At 34.9% G+C, this 27,286-nt stretch overlaps 1 protein-coding gene across 6 annotated transcripts in view; it reads right to left on the reverse strand.

Annotated features, from left to right (window-relative positions):
• The window catches only part of COL24A1 (collagen type XXIV alpha 1 chain), a 389,657-nt gene that overhangs the window by 273,640 nt on the left and 88,731 nt on the right, over window positions 1-27,286 (reverse strand). For all 6 annotated transcript variants that reach the window (XM_036826641.1, XM_036826634.1, XM_036826651.1 and 3 more), the window contains 2 exons: window positions 11,999-12,052; window positions 9,934-9,978 (listed from right to left, as the gene is read on the reverse strand). In XM_036826641.1, the coding sequence (XP_036682536.1) occupies window positions 9,934-9,978; window positions 11,999-12,052 (99 nt within the window). The remainder of the gene's footprint in view (window positions 1-9,933; window positions 9,979-11,998; window positions 12,053-27,286) is intronic.

Consider the following 27,286-nt stretch of genomic DNA (forward strand, 5'->3'; position numbering starts at 1 on the left):
TTCAACTATTTTTTTATTTTTATATTCTTTCTAACATATCTGTTAGTATCCTAGTCTAATTTTATTTTTTACTTTGTTATTGTTCCCCCGCTTTGTTTTTTCTGCCCTTCGCGGCTTGCGGGACCTTGGTTCACAAGCCAGGGTTTGGGTCAAAGCTCCTGGGGTGGGAGCTCTGAGTCTGAACCACTGGACTAACAGAGAACCTCAGACTCCAGGGAATATTCATCGGAGTGAGGTCTGCCAGAGGTCCTCATCTCAGCACCAATACCCAGTTCTACCCAACAGCTCACAAACACCAGTGTTGGAAGCCTCAGAGCAAACAACCAGTAAGACACGAACACAATCCAACTCACCAAAAAAAAAAAAAAATGAGATGGCAAAAAATATGTCACAGATGAAGGAGCAAAGTAAAAGCCTACAAGACCACATAAATGAAGAAGAAATAGGCAATCTACCTGAAAAGGAATTCAGAGTAATGATAGTAAAGATGATCCAGAATCTCGGAAATAGAATGGAGGCGTGAACCGAGAAAATACAAGAAATGTTTAACAAAGACCAGAGGAACTAAAGAACAAACCGAGATGAACAACACAATAACTGAAATGAAAAATACACTAGAAGGAATCAGTAACAGAATAACTGAGGCAGAAGAACGAATAAGTGAGCTAGAAGACAGAATGGTGGAAATAACTGCCGAGGAGCAGAACAAAGAAAAAAGAATGAAAAGAACTGAAGACAATCTCAGAGACCTCTGGAACAACACTAAATGCATAAACGTTCGAATTATAGGGGTTGCAGAAGAAGAAGAGAAAAAGAAAGGGTCTGAGAAAATATTTGAAGAGAGTGTAGTGGAAAACTTCCCTAACATGGGAAAAGGAAATAGTCACGCAAGTCCAGGAAGTGCAGAGAGTCCCATACAGGATAAACCCTAGGAGAAACACACCAAGACATATATTAATCAAACTACCAAAAATTAAATTGAAAGAAAAAATACTAAAAGCAGCAAGGGGAAAACAAAAACTAACATACAAAGGAAACCCCATAAGGTTATCAGCTGATTTTTCAGCAGAAACTCTGCAGGCCAGAAGGTAGTGGCAGGATATACTTAAAATGATGAAAGAGAAAAACCTACAACCAAGAGTACACTACCCAGCAAGGATCTCATTCAGATTTGACAGAGAAATCAAAAGCTTTTCAGACAAGCAAAAGCTAAGAGAATTCAGTACCACCAAGCCAGCTTTACAACAAATGCTAAAGAAACTTCTCTAGGAGGGAAACACAACAGAAGAAAAAGACCCATAAAAACAAACCCAAAACATTAAGAAAATGGTAATAGGAACATACATATCAATAATAACCTTGAATGTAAATGGATTAAATGCTCCAACCAAAAGACACAGACTGGCTGGACAGATACAAAAAAAAAGACCCATATATAGGCTGTCTACAAGAGACCCACTTCAGACCTAGGGACATATACAGACTGAAAGTGAGGGGATGGAAAAAGATATTCCATGCAAATGGAAATCAAAAGAAAGCTGGAGTAGTGATAATCCTATCAGATAAAATAGACTTTAAAATAAAGGCTGTTACAAGATATGAGGGATACTACATAATGATCAAAGGATCAATCCAAGAAGAAGATGTAACAATTATAAATGTTTATGCACCCAGCATAGGAGCACCTCAATACATAAGGCAAATGCTAACAACCATGAAAGGAGAAATTGACAGTAACACAATAATGGTAGGGGACTTTAACAACACCACCTTCACCAATGAACAGATCATCCAAACAGAAAATAAATAAGGAAACACAAGCTTTAAATGACACAATAGACCAGATAGATTTAATTGATATTTATAGAACATGGCACCCAAAAGTTGCAGAATACACTTTCTTCTCAAGTGCACAAGGAACATTCTCCAGGATAGACCACACCCTGGGTCACAAATCAAGCCTCGGAAAATTTAAGGAAAGTGAAATCATATCAAGCATCTTTTCTGACCACAATGCTATGAGACTGGAAATCAATTACAGGAAAAAAACTGTAAAAAACACAAATACATGGAGGCTAAACAGTGCGCTATTAAATAACCAAGAGATCACTGAAGAAATCAAAGAAGAAATAAAAAAATACATAGAAACAAATGATAACAAAAACACAACAACCCAAAACCTATGGGACGCAGCAAAAACGGCTCTAAGAGGGAAGTTTATAGCAATTCAATCTCACCTCAAGAAACGAGAAAAATCTCAAATAAACAATCTAACCCTACACTTAAAACAACTAGAGAAAGAAGAACAAGGAAAACCCAGAGTCAGTAGAAGGAAAGAAATCATAAACTTCAGAGCAGAAATAAATGAAATAGAAACGAAGAAAACAATAGCAACGATCAATAAAACTAAAAGCTGGTTCTTTGAGAAGATAAACAAAACTGATAAACCACTAGCCAGACTCATCAAGAAAAATAGAGAGGATGCAAATCAATAAAATTAGAAATCAAAAAGGAGAAATCACAAGTGACACCACAGAAGTACAAAGGATGATAAGAGACTACTACAAACAACTATATGCCAATAAAATGGACAACCACGAAGAAATGGACAAATACTTGGAAAGGTACAGTTTTCCAAGACAGAACCACGAAGAATTAGAAAAAATAAACAGACCTATCACAAGTAATGAAATTATAATTAAAAATCTTCCAACAAACAAAAGTCCAGGACCAGATGGCTTCATAGGTGAATTCTATCAAACATTTAGAGAAGAGCTAGCACCCATCCTTCTCAACCTCTTCCAAAAAATTGTAGAGGGAGAAACACTCCCAAACTCATTCTACGAAGCCACCGTGACCCTGATACCAAAACCAGAAAAAGATATCACAAATAAGGAAAATTATAGACCAATACCACTGATGAACATAGATGCAAAAATCCTCAACAAAACACTAGCAAATCAAATCCAACAACATATTAAAAGGATCATATACCATGATCAAGTGGGATTTATCCCAGGGATGCAAGGATTCTTCAGTATACACAAATCAAACAATGTGATACACCATATTAACTTATTGAAGAAGAAAAACCATATGATCATCTCAATAGATGCAGAAAAAGCTTTTGACAAAATTCAACACCCATTTATGATAAAAACTCTCCAGAAAATTCGCATAGAGGGAACTTACCTCAACATAATAAAGGCCATATATGACAAACCCACAGCAAGCATCATACTCAATGGTGAAAGACTGAAACCATTCTCACTAAGATAAGGAACAAGACAAGGATGTCCACTCTCACCACTCTTATTCAACATAGTTTTGGAAGCCGTAGCCACGGCAATCAGAGAAGAAAAAGAAATAAAAGGAATACAAATTGGAAAAGAAGTAAAACTGTCACTGTTTGCAAATGACATGATACTATACAGAGAAAATCCTAAAGATGCCACCAGAAAACTACTAGAACTAATCAATGAATTTGGTAAGGTTGCAGGACACAAAATTAATGCACAGAAATCTCTGGCATTCCTATACACTAACAACGAAAAAATCAGAAAGAGAAATTAAGGAAACAATCCCATTTACCATCACAACAAAAAGAATAAAATACCTAGGAATAAACCTACCTAAGGAGGTGAAAGACTTCTACTCAGAAAAGTATAAAACAATGATGAAAGAAATCAACGATGACATAAACAGGTGGAGAAATATACCACATTCTTAGACTGGAAGAATCAATATTGTGAAAATGACTATACCACCCAAAGCAATCTACAGATTTAATGCAATCCCTATCAAACTACCAGTGGCATTCTTCACAGAACTAGAACAAAAAATTTCACAATTCTTATGGAAACACAAAAGACCCCAAATAGCCAAAACAATCTTGAGAAAGAAAAACAGAGCTGGAGGAATCAGGCTACCCAATTTCAAACTATACTAAAAAGCTACAGTAATCAAGACAGTATGGTACTGGCATAAAAACAGAAATATAGATCAATGTTAGAAGACAGAAAGCCCAGAGATAAACCCACGTACATATGGTCACCTTATTTTTGATAAAGGAGCAAGAATATACAATGGAGAAAAGACAGCCTCTTCAATTAGTGGTGCTGGGAAAACTGGACAGCTACATGGAAAAGAATGAAATTAGAACACTCCCTAAGACCATACACAAAAATAAACTCCAAATGGATTAAAGACCTAAATGTAAGACCAGACACTATAAAAGTCTTAGAGGAAAACAAAGGAAAAACACTCTTTGACATAAACCACACAGCAAGATCTTTTTTGACCCACCTCCTAGACTAAAGGAAATAAAAACAAAAATAAACAAATGGGACCTAATGAAACTTAAAAGCTTTTGCACAGCAAAGGAAACCATAAACAAGATGAAAAAGACAACCCTCAGAATGGGAGAAAATATTTGCAAATGAAGCAACTGACAAAGGATTAATCTCCAAAATTTACAGGCAGCTCATGGAGCTCAATATCAAAAAAAACAAACAATCCAAATAAAAAATGGGCAGAAGACCTAAATAGACATTTCTGCAAAGAAGACATACAGATGGTCAAGAGGCACATGAAAAGATGCTCAACATCCCTAATTATTAGAAAAATGCAAATCAAAACTACAATGAGGTATCACCTCACACAGGTCAGAATGGCCATTATTAAAAAATCTAGAAACAGTAAATGCTGGAGAGGGTGTGGAGAAAAGGCAACCCTCCTGCACTGTTGGTGGGAATGTAAATTGATACAACCACTATGGAGAACAGTATGGAGGTTCCTTAAAAAACAAAAAATAGAACTACCATACGACCCAGCAATCCCACTACTGGGCATATACCCTGAGAAAACCATAATTCAAAAAGAGTCATGTACCAAAATGTTCATTGCAGCTCTATTTACAATAGCCAGGACATGGAAGCAACCAGGTGCCCATCAACAGATGAATGGATAAAGAAGATGTGGCACATGTATACAATGGAATATTACTCAGTCATAAAAAGGAACAAAACTGAGTTATTTGTAGTGAGGTGGATGGACCTAGAGTCTGTCATACAGAGTGAAGTAAGTCAGAAAGAGAAAAACAAATACCATATGCTAACACATATATATGGAATCTAAAAAAAAAAAAAAAAAAAAAAATGGTCAGAAGAACCTAGGGGCAGGACGGGAATAAAGATGCAGACCTACTAGATAATGGACTTGAGGATACGGGGAGGGGGAAGGGTAAGCTGGGACAAAGTGAGAGAGTGGCATGGACATATATACACTACCAAACGTAAAATAGATAGCTAGTGGGAAGCAGCCGCATAGCACAGGGAGTTCAGCTCGGTGCTTTGTGACCACCTAGAGGGGTGGGATAGGGAGGGTGGGAGGGAGGGAGATGCAAGAGGGAAGAGATATGGGGACATATGTATAACTGATTCACTTTGTTATAAAGCAGAAACTGACACACCACTGTAAAGCAATTATACTCTAAAAGATGTTAAAAAATAAAAACAAAAAATAGAACTATCATATCACCCAGCAATCCCACTACTGGGCATATACCCTGAGGAAACCATAATTCAAAAAGAGACATGTACCACAGTGTTCATTGCAGCACTATTTACAATAGCCAGGACATGGAATCAACCTAAATGTCTATCAACAGATGAATGGATAAAGATGTGGCACATATATACAATGGAATATTATTCAGCCACAAAAAGAAACGAAATTGAGTTTTTTGTAGTGAGGTGGCTGGACCTAGAGTCTGTCATACAGAGTGAAGTAAGTCAGAAGGAGAAAAACAAATACTGTATGCTAATGCATATATATGGAATCTAAAAATTAAAAAATGGTATTCATGAACATAGTGGCAGGGCAGGAATAAAGATGTAGAGATAAGAGAATGGACTTGAGGACATGGAGCGGGAGGGAGAAGCTGGGGCGAAGTGAGTATAGCATCAACATATACACACTACCAAACGTAAAATAGATAGCTAGTGGGAAGCAGCAGCATTGCACAGGGAGATCAGCTCGGTGCTTTGTGACCACCTAGAGGGGTGGGATAGGGAGGGTGGGAGGGAGACTCAAGAGGGAGGGGATATGGGGATATATGTATGCATATAGCTGATTCACTTTGTTGTACAACAGAACTAACACAGTATTGTGAAGCAATTACACTCCAAGAAAGATCTATTAAATAAAAAATTATTCATTATAAAAGACTTAGAAAAGTGAAGAATTAGAAAGTAAAATGGTATGGGTATAGAAACTTCTAAGAAACATAAGACATTTTGTGGCATGTCACAAGTTGCATGGAAAATCCTACTCCTAAAAAACTATAGCCCTCTGAAAGTGATCCATGATAGGTTAATAGCTGTTTTCAGTTCCACAAAGATAACCTGAAAGTCCTTCAGCACTACCTACCTACCTCACTTCTCTTCCATAAGAAGATGGAATAGACAGAAGGAATAATTTCATGCATAAGAGTTTAGCTGAGGGTGTCAGGGATATAGCAACAGAGGCAAAAAAGCCTCCCACACAGTGACAACTAACAGAACTTTTGAGTCAAAGTCAAAGAAACAGAGAGACCCAAGGAGAGGTTCTTTGTGCAAAACAGCAGCCACTGGCCAATCACAGTTCATGAGTGAACACATCGTGGAAAAGACTGAATTCCATATTGGGCTTTTCAACCATTCCCACCCACTCACAGGCGATAATCACTGCCACTAATTAAGAAACCAAATGACAATAAGAATCAACTGCATGGAAAAAATAATTTAAAGAAAGCAGTATCATCTCTTGTCAGAAACTATACCTGCTGGAAGGGAACACCTGAGAGATAAAGCAGAGACTGTAGTTCTGGGCAAACAGATAAACTGTTTACTAGGAAACACAAAAGTTCACATAATCTTTCTCAAGTGTCTACAAAACCTCACCTCCTTCCATTCTGCTCCCATCACCCCATACTTCCTAGGCTGCCATCCTGCTACTCCTCTTTTCATTTCCCAAACATTCCAGTTTCCCCCTCTTCCGTGCATTTGAATACAGCGTTCCTCTGCCTAAGAGCCCTTTTCCCTTTTCCAGTCCACCACCACTCATATATAATCTTCAGAACAGCTTAAAAGACATCTCCTTTGTGAAGCCTATTCTGACTTTCGGCGATAACACAAATTGCTCCATTCTCAGTGGCTTTACTTTAGTCCGTTATAGCAGTAATCATATTGTATGATATTGCCATTAGATTATAAAGCTGCCAAAAACAGGAATCTTAATCTGTTTGTAATTTTAGGTCTAGCATCTAATTCAGCATTTGATACACAGTAGGTGCTCACATTGTTTTGATTAAAATTTTTAATAAATGTAGAATAGAGGAAGTAATAATACATGCCCTATCTACTTTACAAATGAGATACATATGTGAAAGTACTTTGAAAAGTATAAAGTACCATCTATATCACTGCAGAAGAGATGATGACTACAAAAATGACTGTTAGTGTCATTAGCCATTTTCATTTCTGTAGAATCTCTGCGCACCTACCGAAGAGTGAGTGGAGAAAGGGAAAGGACAGAAAGCCCATTGTTACTGAGCATTATAATGTGTCAGGCACTGTTTTAAGTCCTGGCACTGAAAGATGAGTAAGAGTTAAATATTAGGCAGAAAAGTAAAGGTAAAGTGTTTCAGGTAGACAAACAAGGGCAAAGGCCATGTAGTAGGGAGGCTGCATGACATCTGAGAACGAACAGCTTTGCTAGTGCACAGAGTGTGTTCTCAAGATGCAGATAAGAGCCACCATGTTAAGAATTTTGGTCTTGATCTTAAGCATAATAACAGAAAGTTGGGAGCTAACCAATTTAATGCTAATAGGTTAAATCAAGAAAGCACAAAGAGTATCTTTGGAGTCCAATTCCCTTCCCCTACTTCCTGTCTCTCCCCACTGACAGGACCAGTGACCACCACTTACAGGTTTAGCCCTATTCTAAGTTCAGAGAAAAAAAAATTGGTTCTTTGGGTTCCACCTTCACATAGAGCTTCTCATGACATCTAAAGAAATCTCTTAAGAGAGATAGTATACCTGTTAAGGTATTGTAAGTTTTAAGGAGGTGGTATAGCACAATAGAGAGAATTTTGGACTCTGGATGTATGTCATCTGGCTTCAAATTCGGGCTCAACGTTTATAAGCTAAGTGGTCTTAGGTTGTTCTGAGAATTAAATGACCTAACCCATGTGACTAGCACATAGAAAGTACTAAATGAAAGTGAGCTGTTATTGCTGATTTTATTATAATTACTATACCAATATTATTATGAAAGAGAAAACTTTAAATGTCCTAGACTTATTCAGGTTCCTTAACTCTTAATTCTATATTCTTGCCATCTCAAATGGGCAAGTTAAAACTTGTTATGCTGATTTTTACCATAGTTCCAATAACTGAACTCCTGACTTATTCCTTTGGCCAAGCTGCCACCTTCTGACTTGGGGCAGTTAAGGTGGGGAAACAACATTAAATTTGGAGTCAGAGGACCTGTGTTCAAGTTCAAGCTAAAAATACCGTAGCTATAATTTATGGCACAAAACTCTAGAGTCTTAATTACCTACTTCACATAATAAAGCAAGCTCTAAATTGATTCTTTTAAATTAATTTATTAATTTATTATTTATTTTTGGCTGCGTTGGGTCTTGTTGCTGTGCGCGGGCTTTCTCTAGTTGCGGTGAGCGGGGGCTACTCTTCGTTGCGGTGCGTGGGCTTCTCATTGTGGTGGCTTCTCTTGCTGTGGAGCATGGGCTCTAGGTGCATGGGTTTCAGTAGTTGTGGCACGCGGGATCAGTAGTTGTGGCCTGTGGGCTCTAGAGCGCAGGCTCAGTAGTTGTGGCGCATGGGCTTAGTTGCTCCGTGGCATGTGGAATCTTCCCGGACCAGGGCTCGAACCCGTGTCCCCTGCATTGGCAGGCAGGTTCTTAACCACTGCACCACCAGGGAAGCCCTAAATTGATTTTTAAAGAAAATCCTACCTCTGCCAATGGTCATGCCCTACTTTTAGATGAATAGAAATAGTTTAAAGATTCTATTTTCATTAGGCTCCTTACATTTCATTAAAGTATGTCAATCTCACCTTTAGCTAGCTCAATGTTAAAGCATATGGCTCTAAGTTTATCTAAAATATCTATAATTTATTTCCTGTCATGAACCAGAAGCTTGGATGAGAGAAATATATTTATGAAGATATATCAAAAGTAACAGTCTGTTCACTCCAATGAATACTCAAAAATTTATCAGAGAGCTACATATTTGGACTACATTGTTTTGGCCTCCACAGAATTGCTTTTATTAAACTGTACTTTGCTGACATGAGAAACTTCAGTGAAACTCAAGAGTTGAATTCACTGTATAAAAACTGATTAAGTGAACAAATAATATAGTCACTTTTTTTAAGTACAATAAATAAGTTAGGTATTAAAATGGTTAATGGCAATGGTGAAGTCCAGCTCCTACCTTTTGTCCAGGATGGTTTTCCTAACCATTTATTCAATTTTATTTCATAAAGCCTACTGTTATCATGTGCTTTTGTTTAGACCTATCTGCCTCTCTAGACCAGATGGTATGAAAGACTGTCTCAAAGGAAAGAAGTGGCTATTCTATGTCTTACACTTCTGGAGAAACTGAGTCTTGATTAAGTATCCTTAAGACAAATACACATACACATCAACCTGTAGAAATTTGTTATTTCAGTGTATCCTAAAGTATAATTAATTTTTAAATTCATACTACTGGTCTAATTTGCATATCTGGTGGGGAAATACATGTGAGCAAGGTTGATATTCAACAATGACACTAAAACTTTTCATTTTTGTAAAGTTTTAAAAACACATCTAACAAATATAAATACACACAAAAATATTTGATAAGAAGGATGATATCTGATACTCACTCTAAGCCCAGGAAATCCCGGAGGACCAATGCTACCTACAAGTCCCTAAGTAAGAGAAATGTGCAAAATTGGTTAAATATGATTCCAAACTACTAAGGGTATTTTCTAAAGATGAAGACAAAAATTTCTAGGAAAAAATATATCAAAATTTACCTTCTTTCAGCTAACTTCTGCAACTTCCCTACTCTTATGCATCCTCCTAAGAAGTGCAAACCTCTGGTGGCAGCTTATGTTCTTTAAAAGTGGCCCTGGCTTCATGCTTTGAGATACTAGGACTACCACCTAGCCTAGGATATAGATTTCTCTGTGTCTCCTATGTACCTAATAAAGGAAGTAAATCCCATTAATAATCAGCATTATAAACATAATTAGCCTATATGTAGTATGAAAAGACAAGTGGTCAGCATGTCAGGTGAGAAGAACATTTTCAGATGATTTAAAACACTTATCAGCTCTTTTGAAGTACATTATTTAAATTTTCTAAATTTCTCATTTATGAAACTGAAATAGTAATATTGTTTTCATTTTGTATAGAATTAAAACTGTAATTAAAACTCTAATATATATATATGAGCTTTTGAAAATTTTCTTAAAGCACTATACAAATGTAAGAAATTACCAACCTTGTTAAATTATTTGTATGAGATTTAAAATTATCTATATTAATTTTTCCAGTTGATTCATATGGGTCTTTGTGACAGTCTTAAACTCATCATTACAGTCTTTGTGATAATTCCTACTCTACTCCATGTCAGACTTACATCATTTACAGGGTACAAAGTATAAGAATACACCCTCCCTTTATTTTTGCATTTCAAATTCTGTTTTGAAACAAAGGTACAGTATAAAATATAGAGAATAATAAACCAATAAACTGAAAATATCCAATTTATTCTTGCATTCTAAAGAAGACTCCAAATGCTCTTCCAGAAGTATTATATTTTAAATATAAACAGCAGACTTCAAAGAGAAAATTTTTAAATATTGTTAGGAGTCCAACCCTAACAAACTTCATGTATATTTAACTGACAAAACATTAAATAAGATGGCTTCACACTAGGTATGCAAGGACATAAATGGTATTAAAGAAAAAATGTAAATAATGCTTTACTTTATTATGCCTGAAATGGGAAGCTCCCCAGAATCATGGGCAAGAATAAGATGGTAAACATTCTACTTAAGACATGATTCAACTTTTTAACCATTTGTTTGGAAATCAGTTCTACTCTTATTTTATCTTCCAAGCCTTATAACAAATAAAACTTTTGCTAAATTCACTGAATAAGCTAATACAGTTATAATTTAGAAAAAAATAAAAAAGAAACTATTTTCAAACACTTTAAGCATAAATGCTAATAATTTACATAGTCTAAATATAGGAACTATTCCTAATTTATGATCCAAGGATTTAGTAGTTGATTCTAATTCACCTTAAAAATCTTATGAAAACAATGTGTACATGACATATATTGGGGGATAGCCATTTTTTGAGGGCAAAAAGTAAAGACATTTCTGCCTAGGGTCAAAAAACAGCATTCCATCATCATCCTTTGATAATATAATTAAACTAATTTTAGAATTTTAACTTCCTAATCTGAACATAGATATCTAAACAATCCCCCCCCAAAGACTTCTCTATAAAATACTGAAAAGTAAGGTAGATCAATGACAGGTTTGAGTCCAAAAGAGCAATCACCAAATGCACAATTTTTACATGAGGCTTGTTAGTACCTTGATGTACATGAAAGGCTTTTTTCCCCATGCCCCTCCCCACAAATACACAAGTCAGTATCGTGATTGCATACTTCTAATATTTTAAATAATCAGTCATGTTTAACATGGTCAAAATAATTAATTTTAATGATTATCTCTCAAGACAGAATTTATAACACTTCTGTCTTATTTCCCATGCTGTAAAACCACAAAGTGGAATGTGCTCAGTGGTATCAAAACTGTCTGGCCAAGAGTGCTTGTCAGGAATGTGGTAATGAGAATGGCAAGTACAGTTGCTATGAAGTCTTGAGTGATGTTAGACTGCGAGGGTGGATCATCACAATTTACTTACAGGACTGCCATCAGGACCTGCAGGGCCTCTGTCTCCAAAGTCACCTGGAAAACCCTGGCCCAAAGAAAAAAGAAAGAAATGCTATTACAGCCAAAATAGATAAAGAATTCATTTTTGCTGTGTTTTCTGATAAGGAACTTAGTAATAGGAAATATTTATTTCCTAACCTATAAATTATAGTGCAACAAAAATGTGTATTTGTTTTGCATAACACTTAATTGATTTTAAGTACACTATTTCTATAGTTTATAAAATTATTTTACACGCCACTCAATATATACAGAAAGCTAAGCTGCAGAAAATAGAAATTTGTTATCCATTATGTAAAGAATCACTGAATGAGAGGAAACAGAACCAAGATTTCCAGCTGACCAATCCATTAGTTTTGTCCACTACTTCATGCTGTTCCTATACACACACCACAGAGAATGAAATGACTATTAATATTTAGCATGTGCTTAGCACACTTACCTTGGCTAAAGGCTTTATACACATTATTATATATGCACTACTTCATTTCATCTTCACAGTAGGTCAAATCAATGAGTACTAATATCCTCACTTCATAGTTGAGTAAGTTAAAGCCCAGAGAGGTTAAATCACTTGCATCCACTAGTGTTGGGTGGGACTGAGCTTTGAATGCAGGCAGTCTGATTGCAGAGCCAGTGCTTGTTCTACTATGCTATATTAAATACTTTAACTCATCATTCCAAGATACAATACAACATGTAAAAACATCATTTAAGGGAAAATGCACATAAATATTGTAAATACAAAATTTATACAAAATATAAAATACAAAAGTGCGATTGAAATATAAGCTTCCCAAAGGTCTATTGAGAATTCTACACAGTAAAACTGTGAAGGACAGGAAATTAACACACTTCCTCATTATAAATTCTATTGTAAAATAACTCAATTACTCAGTTACTCTTGCTTTATATACTCAAAGTTTTTCTCTAGAGATTTACCATTGAGTTTATCAACTTCAAAGCTCCCTTTTTAAAAGGCTACTTTACAAAATTCTTTATAATACTTATTATGAACACTTTGACAACACTCATTTTTAAAAACTTATAAGGCTAACAAAATAAAGTACATTATTAGATTCTTATAATCTTTTATTTAGGCAAGCCAGTATTAAATATTATGTGTTCAACAGATTGCCAAAAATCACTGGTTCACTAGTATAAACACGAATGGGCTAAGCTGAAAAGATGGTTTAACAATGGAAAAAAAGGTATGACGTTTCTAAGGCATAGTTAACTCGTAGGAGTGGTTTCTCTTATTTTGTAATGAGAGGATAATGCAAAAACCATCTGTAGAGTCAAACATATTGCAGCCATACCCCTTTCAAAGTCAGTTGAAATTCAGGCAGGCATTTTGCTCTCATTGTCCTTGGAAGTCAAACCCTGTTGACAATAAGCTCACAAATCTGCAATACATCATTCCATACACTATGAGTTATTATGGGTATTTGAAAGTATTTATGATACACAGGTAATGGAAAAAGTAGAAGAAAAATACTGTAATAAATCTGAAACATAAGAGATGATTGACTTTTTAGATGGATCATAAGCAGGTTTTCCAGAAACCCCAGTGAAATAATAAAGAATGGGGGACATACTGCATGATTCCGTTAATGTGAAATGTTCAAAATAGGCAAATCTATGGAGGTAGAAAGTAGATTAGTGGTTGTCGAGGCCCGGTGATGTGGTGAAGAACTGGAGAGTGACTGCTTACAATATTGGGTTTCTTTCTGAGGTGATGAAAATGTTCTAAAATTAGTGCAATGGCTGCACAAGTCTATGAATATACTAATAACCACTGAATTGTACACTTTAAAGGGGTGAATTTTATGGTATGTATATTACATCTTAATAAAGTTTTTCTCATAAAACAAGGAAACAATTGGTCTGGACAAGGAGTGGGATTGCTGAAAACATCTTTGGGGACTCACTCAGGATTGCCTAGAGGATGTGCTCTTTGGGACCGACTGGCCCCCCACCCTCATCCAGTGGGAGGAGCTGCTTTCCAGTTCAGCATCCCACAGAACTAGTGATTTCTCCCTGCTAGGAGAAGGGTGAGAACTGTGATTAGTTCTCCACTTATCACAAAGTCTGTATTCTCTACAACCAGCATGAACAATGAAATAAGCACTTATTGATTTCAACTTCCTATTCTTTTGGTAGTTCAATAATACGTATAATAAATATTAGCTGTTCAAAAAAAATAAAAAAAATAAAAAAATAAAAAAATTAGCTGTTCAACTTCACTTTGCCCCCGAAACAATTTAGTTGAACTGAGAATACACCTACTTTAAAATTTTTTATGTATTATTTCTCTTCTCACTTTACTACTCATTAAGCAGTTCATTTTTAACTCTCTATTCTAGATAGAGATATCTTTTTGTTTTAACCCATCTTACATGTTGACCATTGTGTCATCAATATTTGAAATAATTCCTACATTTTCTTGTTTCATGAAATACAGTACAGTTAATGCCATAAAAAGCATCATTATATTTGGCTACATATTGGACATATATTTTCTTTTGAAGAAAATCATGCCAATGTTTTATATTGTTAAATATGTCACTGCTTGTACAGTGTTATTCAGTTGTTATTTCAATTTTGGCAACTATATGCATTTTTTTTTTTTTTTTTACTGCAGGTAAAGCTCTGAATTCCTTTAATAAAATAAACCTAAGTATTTGCAACCATATATCTTCACTGTAAAAAAAAATGATCTTAAAGATTGGTTGTGAAATATGGAACAGTAGTGACAAAACACTCTGCCTTCTAACTTAGAATACAAAAGACACAGTTTCTACAATTTCTTTCTCCACTTGAAAGAATTTGTTGCAAAATGAAATACTAAATTTTCTCTCATATTTACTTAGTGGAAAATTATAACCCCTAACTTAATCAAACTGTGTTCTCTTAGAAATATCCTCCTACTACCAAAGGATATAATGGCCATTTTCCAGGATAATCATCCATAGGAAAGCTTGAGTTTTTGCCCTTTTTGCCCAACTTGCCAATTTCATGAATGTAATAATCATCTTCTCTGTCATACTGAGGGAAGTAAGTCAGAGAAAGACAAATATCATATGATATCACTTATATGTGAAATCTAAGAAAATGGTACAAATGAACTTATTTACAAAACAGAAATCAAGTTACAGATATAGAAAACAAACTTATGGTTACCAGTGGAAAAAGGGAGGGAAGGGATAAATTGGGAGATTGGGACTGACATATACACACTACTATATATAAAATAGATCATTAATAAAGACCTACTGTATAGCACAGGGAACTCTACTCAATACTAAGTAATGGCCTATATGGGCCATTACATCTAAAAAAGAGTGGATATATGTGTACGTATAACTGATTCACTTTGCTATAAACCTGAAACTAACGCAACACTGTATGTTGTGTCAACTATACTTCAATAACAAATAAACAAGTAAATAAATGGCATGCCAGAGTTGCATTGTTACTTCTGTGAACATAATTCTCTTTTTTACATTTTCATTGTTTTGATCAGTTGTAAAATTTTATTTTGTAAAGAATATAACATTTCAGGGATTTCACTTGATCTCTTCAAGTTATGAATAATTTTCTTGCTCATTTCCACTGTTTGATCAATGTAGTGGACAGATTTTGAGGTGACTCTTAATGATTCCTACCTCCTGTTGCCCACATCCTTGTATGATACCCTGCCTTTGTGTGTGGTGGGACTATGACTTGCTTCTTCTAACAAATAGAATAGAGCAAAGGTGATGGGATGCCAATGATGTGATTATGTTATACTACATAAGAGTCCATCTTAGCAGCCTGGAGCTAGAGTCTTCCTGAGTTTGATGAAATAAGCAGCTGTGTTGGAGAGGCCCACACAACAGGGAACTGTGCATGACCTCTAGGAACTGTGGACAGTCCATAGGACCTGAAGTTGGACGATAGCCAAAAACCAGCAAAGAGCCAGGGCCTCTTAGTTCTACAACCTCAAGGAAATGAATTCTTCTCACAACCTGAATGAGCTTGGAAGTGAACTCTTCCCCAGTCAAGCGTCCAGATGATAATGCAGCAGCTGACACTTTGACTGCAGAAGACCTAGTTAAGTAGTATCTGGACTGCTGACTGATGAAAACTATGAGATTTATTAATGGGTGTATTTTAAGCTTCTAAGTTTGTGGTATTTATTATGTAGCAACAGATAGAAAACTAATACAATTGGTAATTAAAACTACTTTAAATAAAGTCCTATTTGTACAACTTACTGTGTGGTAATGCTCAATGTAAGACTTCTCACACTGTTTCTAGATTTTAAAATTTTAAGTAAATAATATTTTTGAAGATTTTCTACTGCTTTTAATTCTCTATTGAAAATTATAATCCATGAATAATCAATATCAGTTAAATAAATTTTAAAATTTATATTTACTTTAAAATTTTTACTGTAATCTAATTAAATATCTTTTTAAAACTGCATAATTCTACCATTTCCTATCCATCTAGCTGCCAACATAAACAATTTTTATCATGCTTCATGAATTTTGTTTCTATACCTATGATATACAAAATGTAAGAGTAATATGAATTGTTTAATAGTACAAAATGTTTCTCAGTCTCTGGGAATTTCTCAGTCTCAGCTATTGCAAATATTGCACTAGTTCTACTACCTCTGAAACCAAAAATCAGAACACAAAGAGAGGCAAGAAAATAGAAGGTTTGCATTACTTGAAGCAGTACTTCATTTTACAAGAGCCTATTGCATTCATACTAAAAGGAGAATTAGATAAGTAAATTCATCTTTCCTCAACCGAAGTGCTTCTACTGCCTGCTCAGTCCTCATCGCAATCTCAAGCAGTTTCCGTCTCTAATGTTGGCAGTGGTACCAGCTACAAAACTTCATGGTATTCAGATGTGAGGTTATAAGCAAGAGATGTGGAGAAGAATTTCTCTGAGCCTTGAACATTATTAAAATACTTTCGTAGCCAGCCTCAAAGATGGACCCTCATGATTCTCACTACCTGGTATTAATGCCCTTGTGTAGTGTCCCCTCATTTTGACTCCTGGCTGGCCTATGTGACTAACAGAATATAGAAGTAACAGAATGTGAATTCTTAGGCTAGGTCATAAAAGGCACTATACCTTTCACTTTGCTCCCATGGACCACTTGCTCTGGTGGAAGCCAAAACCATGCTGTGAAGACACTCAGGTTGCCATGTGGAGAGTTCCCCATGGGGAGGAAATGAGACTTCCCACCAGCCAGTAAGTGAGCCACCTTAATAGCAGATCAGCCCCAGTCAAGCCTTCAGATGACTGCAGTCTTGCCCAAAATCTTGACTGTAACCTCATATGAAACCCTAAGCTAGACCCACCCAAATAAGCCACTCCCAAATTCCTGACCCACAGAAACTATAAGAAATAATATATATTTATTATTACTGTTTTAAACCGCTAACATGGAGCAATCTGTTACATAGCAATAGGTAACTAATACGTAATAACAAGAATGGATGTCTAGGATTACAGGTCATACAATGCCAATGCTAAGTGCTAAATCCTGAGTGATGGAAAAATCATGTGTTTTTTAAATACATTTTATTTTATTTGTTTGTGATGTACAGGGTCCTCTAAAGTGCAGAGCCCAGATCAAGTTTCTCTCTTGCCTGGGTCTGATGGTACTGTTATCAAACATGGTAGTTATCAAACATTAAGAACAAAAGAGTATTCTAGACTTGGTATGCCTGAATATATATGTGGTGTTAATATTGTAGACTACATACAGATACTATACTTGGTGGTATAGCTAAATACCAGGAAACAGTGGAAAACTTATTGCTTAGGGAGTCTAGTAAAAGAATTATTTTCCTAGTTCTACAAAGACATTAGAAAAACACTGAATATAAAATAACTAGAGAAACATGAGGACTAAAATAACCATAAAATACTGGTGACTATATTTATGGAATTAAAAAATAAAAGCATTACAAAATTTTTCTGTTAAAGACTACAATTAACTATGAACACATTTTGCTCTTTCTAAAGAACAAATGTTTAGAAACAATATATTCAATCTAAAGTAGAGATAAATTAAAATTATCATAAAAGACATATATACTAAACAGGCATTAGTGATAAAGTAAACAGGCATTACCAATAAAAAAAGAAATTCAACTTTTTCCAAGATGAAGCAATGAAAACAGAAGACTGCACTAAATTGTCTAGGACTAGACACACTAACATAAAACCCAGAGGTTAATTTTACACATTCTACACATGAATACATACTACTAGAAAATCCTGATATTTTAAAATCCTTCAAAAGGAAACACAATTACTGTAGGCAAAGGCTAGAGTGTAAAGTGCTCTATGATAATCCAGCCTCTGCCTCTTTCTTTTCCTTATAGGTAAGATAATTTGATCCACATTTCAAGGTCAACCATGTCCTAACAGTTGAGACTAATTTTAAACTTAGGTAGGAATTTAACGGGTTTTAGACAAATTCTTGGAGATTTAGCATCAAGTCAGGCTTACTGTTAACCTAGCTATGATCTGGGCCTCAGTTCTCAGGCTCAAGTTCCTGCCTTGCTCTTAAAGAATGGTTACCAGCTTGTACTCTAATTCTGGGAATTGGAATCTGCCTTTTTCCTGTGTTCAAGAACCAGTTTTGTCACACATTATCCCTCAATCATAAGGGCCACGCCTCATTCTTGCCATTTTCCCACACTGAGAATGCAAGCCAAGCCAAACCTCACTTCCATATTTGCACTCTCATTTCCACATTCCTGATTTTGATAACTTACAAGACTCTCTTGAGTTTTCCCTTACATTATCCACCCTGAAAATAAATGCCTGTCTGAATTCCCATTTGTTGGTGTCATACCTCTACGAAATCATGCTCTTCCTGGACTTCCCCAAAGTTACCAACTATAGTTCATTGGGCATCCCTCTTCTCAGTAACTAACCCGACCTTGAAGATGGGTTTAATTCAAAGTACTGGTCTCTTCATACATCTTGTCAAGCTATAGTTAGCCAAACATAGTTACTACAGATCATCCCAGTAGAATCCAGAAAATACATGTTTCCTGAAAGAGGCAGAATCACTGAAAAATTAATGACAATATTTGGTAATGTTCTAGCAACAGTAGTTCTTTCTTTATGAATTAACTTCAAACCTTTCCTGGGACAAAGAAAACACTGTCTCCAAATTCTCCATAAAATGTATGTATTTGAAACACGGTTGTGCAATACGTATTTAAGATTGTTTGGGGCTAAAGATAGAACTAATAACGGATGTCTAACAGAAGGATTTTATATTCGGAAATTCTAACACTGGAGTTAGAAGCCAAAATACAGTTTACTTTAAATAGACTCTTCTAACAGAAAGCTGTAAGAGAAAAGGAGACACTCCTTTCTATAGTTGGAAAAGTAAACATCTCTGAAGTCCCGGTGCCTTAAGGGTGTTATTTTGTTCACTATTCTAAGGCTGCGATATTTTGATATTCATAGGAAGAAAACTGAGTACTCTTTTGCTCTTTGTCAAACTTCAAATACAATATGATTTGATTATTTATAATCTATTATTATCAGATCTGAAAAAGTCCTTAGAAAACCTGTGTATTTTGACAACAGTTTTCTAGGTATTGTTGAGAGTCAATCCAAATCTCCAATACCATGTTACCTTCAATCCTGGAAAAATCAGTTCTGGCATAGATATTTTAGGTCGTGGAGCTACATAAATTTGCTTCAACTTACTACAAGAGACTACTGATTAAATCAATCTGGGAGCCCTGTAAAATGCTTTTCTGAAAGCAGCTATAGAATTTCCTGACTGCGCACTACAGAATGAAGTTTGGAAACTTTGCACTAAAAAGAGAGCTACTTGGAATTAGTAACATATATAAAATATGAAGTTAACAAATACATATATATCCTCTTTCCCTGTGTCTCCCATTTTTTTAAACAGCATTCTTCTTTTCTATTATAAATCAGCGGATGGTTTTATGCTTTTAAATAATTTGGTTCATATCATATGCTCCAAGAAGCTTCTCAAAGACAGTAAAACATGTAAAATAGAACAGGAGTTCTTTGGTGTTTTAAAAAGAGTCCTGACCAATAAAGATTGTCTACTATCTTGTTTTTAAGATCTCTAATATTAACTGACAACAAGGATTTTGATCCAATTGTGACATTATAGGGAGTGTAGGAGGGAAGAAAAGGAAGAGGTAAGAACTATAGTATCTCAATATCAAAAAGCATGAGTACACAAACACTGACTAATATGTAACTGATTACATAAGGCATTTAAAAATAATTGTGATTAGTAAGTACCTAATACTAAGATCTTAAAATCAAAAATAGTTTACAATACAAGGAAGAAAACCACTTCTCAAATGTCAACAACCTAAGACTAAGGAACAAATGAATTTGTTAATAAAACTACTTTTACATAGTCTGATCCTAAAATATACCAAATTCCTAACAAAACCAGTTTTTTACTTTTCCTGATTGAAAAAGCAAAAACACATTATGTGACAAATATTAACTCCATCTGCAAACTCTGAATAAATACAATGTTTTATTTTGGGGAAGAAAGAGTTTTCTGGGAAGATTTAAAATGAAATAACTTAACACAAACATTAATGTAAAAAATACCAGTACAAGGCTAAATAATAAATAACTCAAACAACCAAAATAATATGTTATTTTAAAATGTATCCATTTTCAACAGCATTCACATAATATTTATACTGTCTAGGAGAGGATATCTCTTACCTGTAAGTCTATAATTTCATTAAAACAATACAGACATCACTAAGGAAGCTGGTTTACAACAACTTAATTCCATGCTTAATGTTTACTCAGGGAAATAAGTGATTCTTTGGCAACCAGTATGAGCATATGATTTATAGCAACATCTTCCCAAACTTAAGCTTAGCAATATTACTAACAATTTTGGACAGGACTTTGACTACTTCCCTATATATTTCTATGCTGCACAGGTATATGATGTCATGTCAATACATATACACTTTCATATTTTTGTAAACTATTCACACCAAACATAGAGCTTTAGTATTCAGGTTAGAAACCAATACAGTAATCCAAAAAAGCTTATATTTATAGTGACCTAAACTTGGATTTTGAAGTTTTCTATGCCTACTGCCTTCACTATTTTGACTATCAGAGTGTTTCATATTTCATAATACAGAAAGTGAAGTAATTTATTTTACCAGTTTCTGGCTTTAAATTCAGAGATTCTAAAAATATAAGTGTAATATGTTACATAAAATTTAAGGAGTTATCTAAAAGGAGTTACTATTATTCTACAAATTACATGTTACAATAATTATTTAAAACTGAATCATGTCCAACAGGCACATGAAAAGATGCTCAATATGGCTAATTATTAGAGAAATGCAAATCAAAACTACAATGAGGTATCACCTCACACCAGTCAGAATGGCCATCATCAAAAAGTCTACAAACAATAAACACTGGAGAGGGTATGGAGAAAAGGGAACCTTCCTACACTGTTGATGGGAGTGTAAATTGGTGCAGCCACTATGGATAACAGTATGGAGGTTCCTTAAAGAGTAAAAATACAGTTATCATATGATCCAGCAATCCCACTCCTGGGCATGTATCCAGAAAAGATGAAAACTGTAGTTCGAAAAGGTACATGTACCCCAATGTTCATGGCAGCACTATTTACAATAGCCAAAATATGGAAGTAACCTAAGTGTCCATTGACAGAGGAGTGGATAAAGAAGATGTGGTGTGTGTGTATATATATATATATATATATATATATATATATATATATACATACACATATACACACATATATTCCATTTTATATGGAATATATATATACATATTAATATACATATTAATTATATATAATGGAATATTACTTAGCCATAAAAATGAATGAAATAATGCCATTTGCAGCAATATGGATGGATGTGGAGATTATCATATGAAGTGAAGTAATCAAAGACAAATATATGATATCACTTATATGTGGAATCTAAAAAAGTGATACAAGTGAACTTATTTACAAAACAGAAACAGACTCACAGACATAGACAACAAACCTATGGTTACCAAAAGGGAAATGGGGAGAAGGGAGGGATAAATTAGGAGTTTGGGATTAACAGATACACACTACTATATATAAAATAGATAAACAACAAGGACTTATTGTATAGGATAGGGAACTACAGTGAATATCTTATAATAACCTATAATGGAAAAGAATCTGAAAAGAATACATACATGTATAACTGAATCACTTTGCTGTACACCTGAAACTAACACAACATTGTAAATCAACTATACTTCAATTTTTAAAAAACTGAATCATATGCTATGCTCAAAGACTGAGTAATTGTATCTACCTAAAATTTGAGGAAACAAGCTCATTTACAATGTAAGACTAATTAAATTAATTAAAGGGGAGTGGTGATTATAATAAAGTACATCTTATTCTAAGGACAGTAAATGAAATAACATGGATGGGATCCACATAGCTGTACCTTAATGAAGCACCAGCCTACACTTCTAAATAGCTATGAAACCAGCAGAAGATTGGACATAACAGTCTTTGACATATGATTAGCCAAAACTTTCTTAAATATGGGTCCTTTTTAGATTTCAGCATTTCCAGGTTTCTGTATTTTCTTTCACATGTATGGTTTCTGTCAGCTCTTTATTTTGGCCTGGATCCTTTAATTCTGCTTCTGTATTTGAATATCTACTTCATATATAACAACAAATAGTATACATAATTTAATAAATGATGAAGAGAAAATGGCCATATTTGTATTCACACACCTAATATCTTTCCACATCAAAGAGAGTGGAAATGTTAGCAAAAGATATCTTCCTTTTACTATTATTAAAACAGTAATAAGTGACAATTCTTCTCATGGAATTTGAATCATCTAAATTGAAATATAAGTGTCTCATGCTACATAATATCCCATACTAATATGTTTTCCCTTACTTAATGTCAAAGATACCTGAAGATGATTTTACTTATAATAAACAGAACATGGTGGAGCATTTATGCATAGGATAATATTCTGGAACAGTCTCTGAGGTCAACCTTGGCATAATTTGACTTGTGGGTGGAACTGTATCTTATTCTAAGTACAGTGATTTCCTCATAAACATGGTCAAATCATCTTGTGGTAAAATCAAGAGAAAGTACATATAGCATACATGACACAGTACAGCACTAGACAGATTTTTTATAATAAACACTATTTAGGAAAAACGGAATGCATGTGTTTTTCAAATATAATTTTTCTAAGATCTAAATCTATTACAAAGGCATATATCTTTAAAGAAATAAAACTTTACAAATTTTGTAATATAAAGAACAGTGCACTCAAAAAAAAGAACCCAGTGATCATTCCATTCACTATTTTTCCACAGTTTTCTTGAACTCCTCTTTTGAACTCAATAGCATCTGTTGGATAATTTTATAATTCCCTATGGAGTTAAAAAACCAGAAGTTATCTATAAATTTCCATGGACGATTTTACAGTTCATTATGGAGTAGGGAAGTAGATAATACCTATATATTGTCAAGATAAAGTTAAGGGACTTCCGTGGTGGCACAGTGGTTAAGAGTCCACCTGCCAATGCAGGAGACATGGGTTCAAGCCCTGCTCTAGGAAGATCCCACATGCCGCGGAGCAACTAAGCCCATGCACCACAACTACTGAGCCTGCGCTCTAGAGCCCGCAAGCCACAACTACTGAGCCTGTGTGCCACAACTACTGAAGCCCGTGTGCTCTAGGCCCTATGTGCTGCAACTACTGAGCCCACATGCTGCAACTACTGATGTCCACACACCTAGAGCCCGTGCTCCGTAACAAGAGAGAAGCCACCGCAATGAGAAAGCACACGCACCGCAACCAAGAGTAGCCCCCAATCGCTGCAACTAGAGAAAGCCTGCATGCAGCAATGAAGACCCAACACAGCCCCCCCCAAGGAAAGATAAAGTTAATATCTATATAAGACCGGCTATATTAATAAATAAAGATGGTAGCTACTTAAGTGATATATCACAGAGACTCTGTGAAAATGTTTCCTCAGCAATGCCTAAAATTCCACCATTAAAGATTACTTATTTTGTCTTAAACTATACTTAAAATATAATTACTAATGGGTAAGGTAATACTTTAAGCACTGGAAGTAATATAGTAGCATAAATAAATTAATTAGTTCTTTTATTGACAGCATACTTTGGTAGGAGATGGATGAAAAAAAATCAAGACATAGAATGGAGAAGACAAGAATAAAGAAGATGAACTTCACCTACTATCAATTTTGAGAAAGCCCAATCTGCATATGTAGATTAGATATTTGACACATAAGAGAGGTAATTCTGTTGGGATATGTGTAAGAGGAATAAAATGTAAAGAAATAATATACTAACATTCAGAAGTATAATAGAGTGTAATCAAATGAGATGGCATACAAAGTATTTAACAAAGTCCTTGAGACTAAAAATTGGTGATGATGGTAATGATGATGGTACAGTTTCTGCTGTTATAATTCTTACAAGATTAACTTTAATGTTGAATGTAATTGCAAGAAAACAAAATGTTTGGCTTACTTTTCATTTCTTGACAGTTTCATAAGTTTATCTTAATATGTTTAAATCTTTAAAGTGAAACCACTCCTATTCAACACAGTTTTGGAAGTCTTAGCCACGGCAATCAGAGAAGAAAAAGAAATAAAAGAAATACAGATTGGAAAAGAAGAAGTAAAACTGTAACTGTTTGCAGATGACATGATACTATACATAGAAAATCCTAAAGATGCCACCAGAAAATTACTAGAACTAATCAATGAATATGGCAAGGTTGCAGGATACAAAATTAAAGCACAGAAATCTCCTGCATTCCTATGCACACTAACAATGAAAGATCAGAAAGAGAAATTAATGAAACAATCCCATTTACCATCACAACAAAAAGATTAAAATACCTCAGAATAAACCTACCTAAGGAGGCGAAAGACCTGTACTCAGAAAATTACACAACACTGATGAAAGAAATCAAAGATAACATAAACCGATGAAAAAATATACCATGTTCTTGGATTGGAAGAATCAATATTGTGAAAATGACTGTACTACCCAAAGCAATCTACAGATTCAATGCAATCTCTATCAAATTACCAACGGCATTCCTCACAGAATTAGAACAAAAACTTTTACAATTTGTATGGAAACACAAAAGACCCTGATAGCCAAAGCAATCTTGAGAAAGAAAAATGGAGCTGGAGGAATCAGGCTCTCTGACTTCAAACTATACTACAAAGCTACAGTAATCAAGACAGCATGGTACTGGCATAAAAACAGAAATATAGATCAATGGAACAGGATAGAAAGCCCAGAGATAAACCCATGCACATATGGTCACCTAATTTATGACAAAGGAGGTAAGAACATACAATGGAAAAAAGACAGCCTCTTCAATAAGTTGTGCTGAGAAAACTGGGCAGCTACATGTAAAAGAATGAAATTAGAACACTCCCTAAGACCATACACAAAAATAAACTCCAAATGGATTAAAGAACTAAATGTAAGACTGGACACTATAAAACTCTTAGAGGAAAACGTAGGAAAAACACTCTTTGACATGAACCACAGCAATATCTTTTTTGACCCACCTCCTAGAGTAATGCAAATAAAAACAAAAATAAACAAATGACCTAATTAAACTTAAAAGCTTTTGCACAGCAAAGGAAACCATAAACAAGATGAAAAGACAACACTCAGAATGGGAGAAAATATTTGCAACCAAAGCAACAGACAAAGGAAAAATCTCCAAAATATACAAACAGCTCATGGAGGTCAATATCAAAAAAACAAACAACTCAATCAAAAAATGGGCAGAAAACCTAAATAGATATTTCACCAAAGAAGACATACAGATGGCCAAGAGGCACATAAAAAGATGCTCAACATCACTAATTATTAGAGAAATGCAAATCAAAACTACAATGAGGTATCACCTCACACCAGTCAGAATGGCCATCATCAAAAAATCTACAAACAATAAATGCTGGAGAGGATATGAAGAAAAGGGAACCCTCTTGCACTGTTGGTGGGAATGTAAATTGATACAGCCTCTATGGAGAACAGTATGGAGGTTCCTTAAAAAACTAAAACTAGAACTACCATATGACCCAGCAATCCCACTACTGGGCCTATACCCTGAAAAAAACATAATTCAAAAGGACACATGCACTCCAATGTTCATTGCAGCACTATTTACAATAGCCAGGACATGGAGACAACCTAAATGTCCAACGACAGATGAATGGATAAAGAAGATGTGGTACATGCATACAATGGAATATTACTCAGCCATAAAAAGGAACGAAATTAGGTCATCTGTAGAGATGTGGATGGACCTAGAATCTGTCATACAGTGTGAAGTAAGCCAGAAAGAGAAAAACAAATACTGTATATTAACACATATATGTGGAATCTAGAAAAATGGTACAGATGAACCTATTTGCAGGGCAGTAATAGAGATGTAGACGTAGAGAATGAACATGTGGACATGGCGGGGAATGGAGAGGGTGGTACAAATTGGGAAATTAGGATTGACATATATACACTACCATGGGTAAAATAGCGAGTGGGAACATGCTATAAAGCACAAGAAGCTCAGCTCGGTGCTCTGTGATGACCTGGATGGGTGGGATTGGGGGTGGGGGGTGGGAGGGAGGTCCAAGAGGGAGGGTATACAGGTATACATATAGCTGATTCACTTCATTGTAAAGCAGAAACTAACACAACATTGTAAAGCAATTATACTCCAATAAAAAATAAGTTTATCACATTTTGCCCATATGTCATGAAAAAATAAATCATGTTCTTCTAAGTAGTGTGAGGTAGAAGACAGACAGCAGAAATATCTATGTAGTAAGGAAAAGGATCTTGGATTTACATTAGAAGGAGCTGGGCTCAATTCTTTATTTTACCACTTTTAACCATGTGATTCTGAGCAAGTATTTTAACATCACTGAGCCTCGTTCTCCTCACCCATATAATAGTGCCATTGTCCTATTCTATCTTCAAGAAATATTGCAAAGCTCAAAGAATAAAATGCTTTAAAAGGATATGAATATTCTGGTGAGATTTGTAATCCTTTAGTATTATAATCAGGATTTTAATTATACACACCAGAATTTTAGAAAAGCTGTTATTAAAGACAATTTTCTTCCACAGAGTAGA

This window comes from Balaenoptera musculus, chromosome 1 (genome assembly GCF_009873245.2).
Source record: "Balaenoptera musculus isolate JJ_BM4_2016_0621 chromosome 1, mBalMus1.pri.v3, whole genome shotgun sequence".
Taxonomy (NCBI): domain Eukaryota; kingdom Metazoa; phylum Chordata; class Mammalia; order Artiodactyla; family Balaenopteridae; genus Balaenoptera; species Balaenoptera musculus.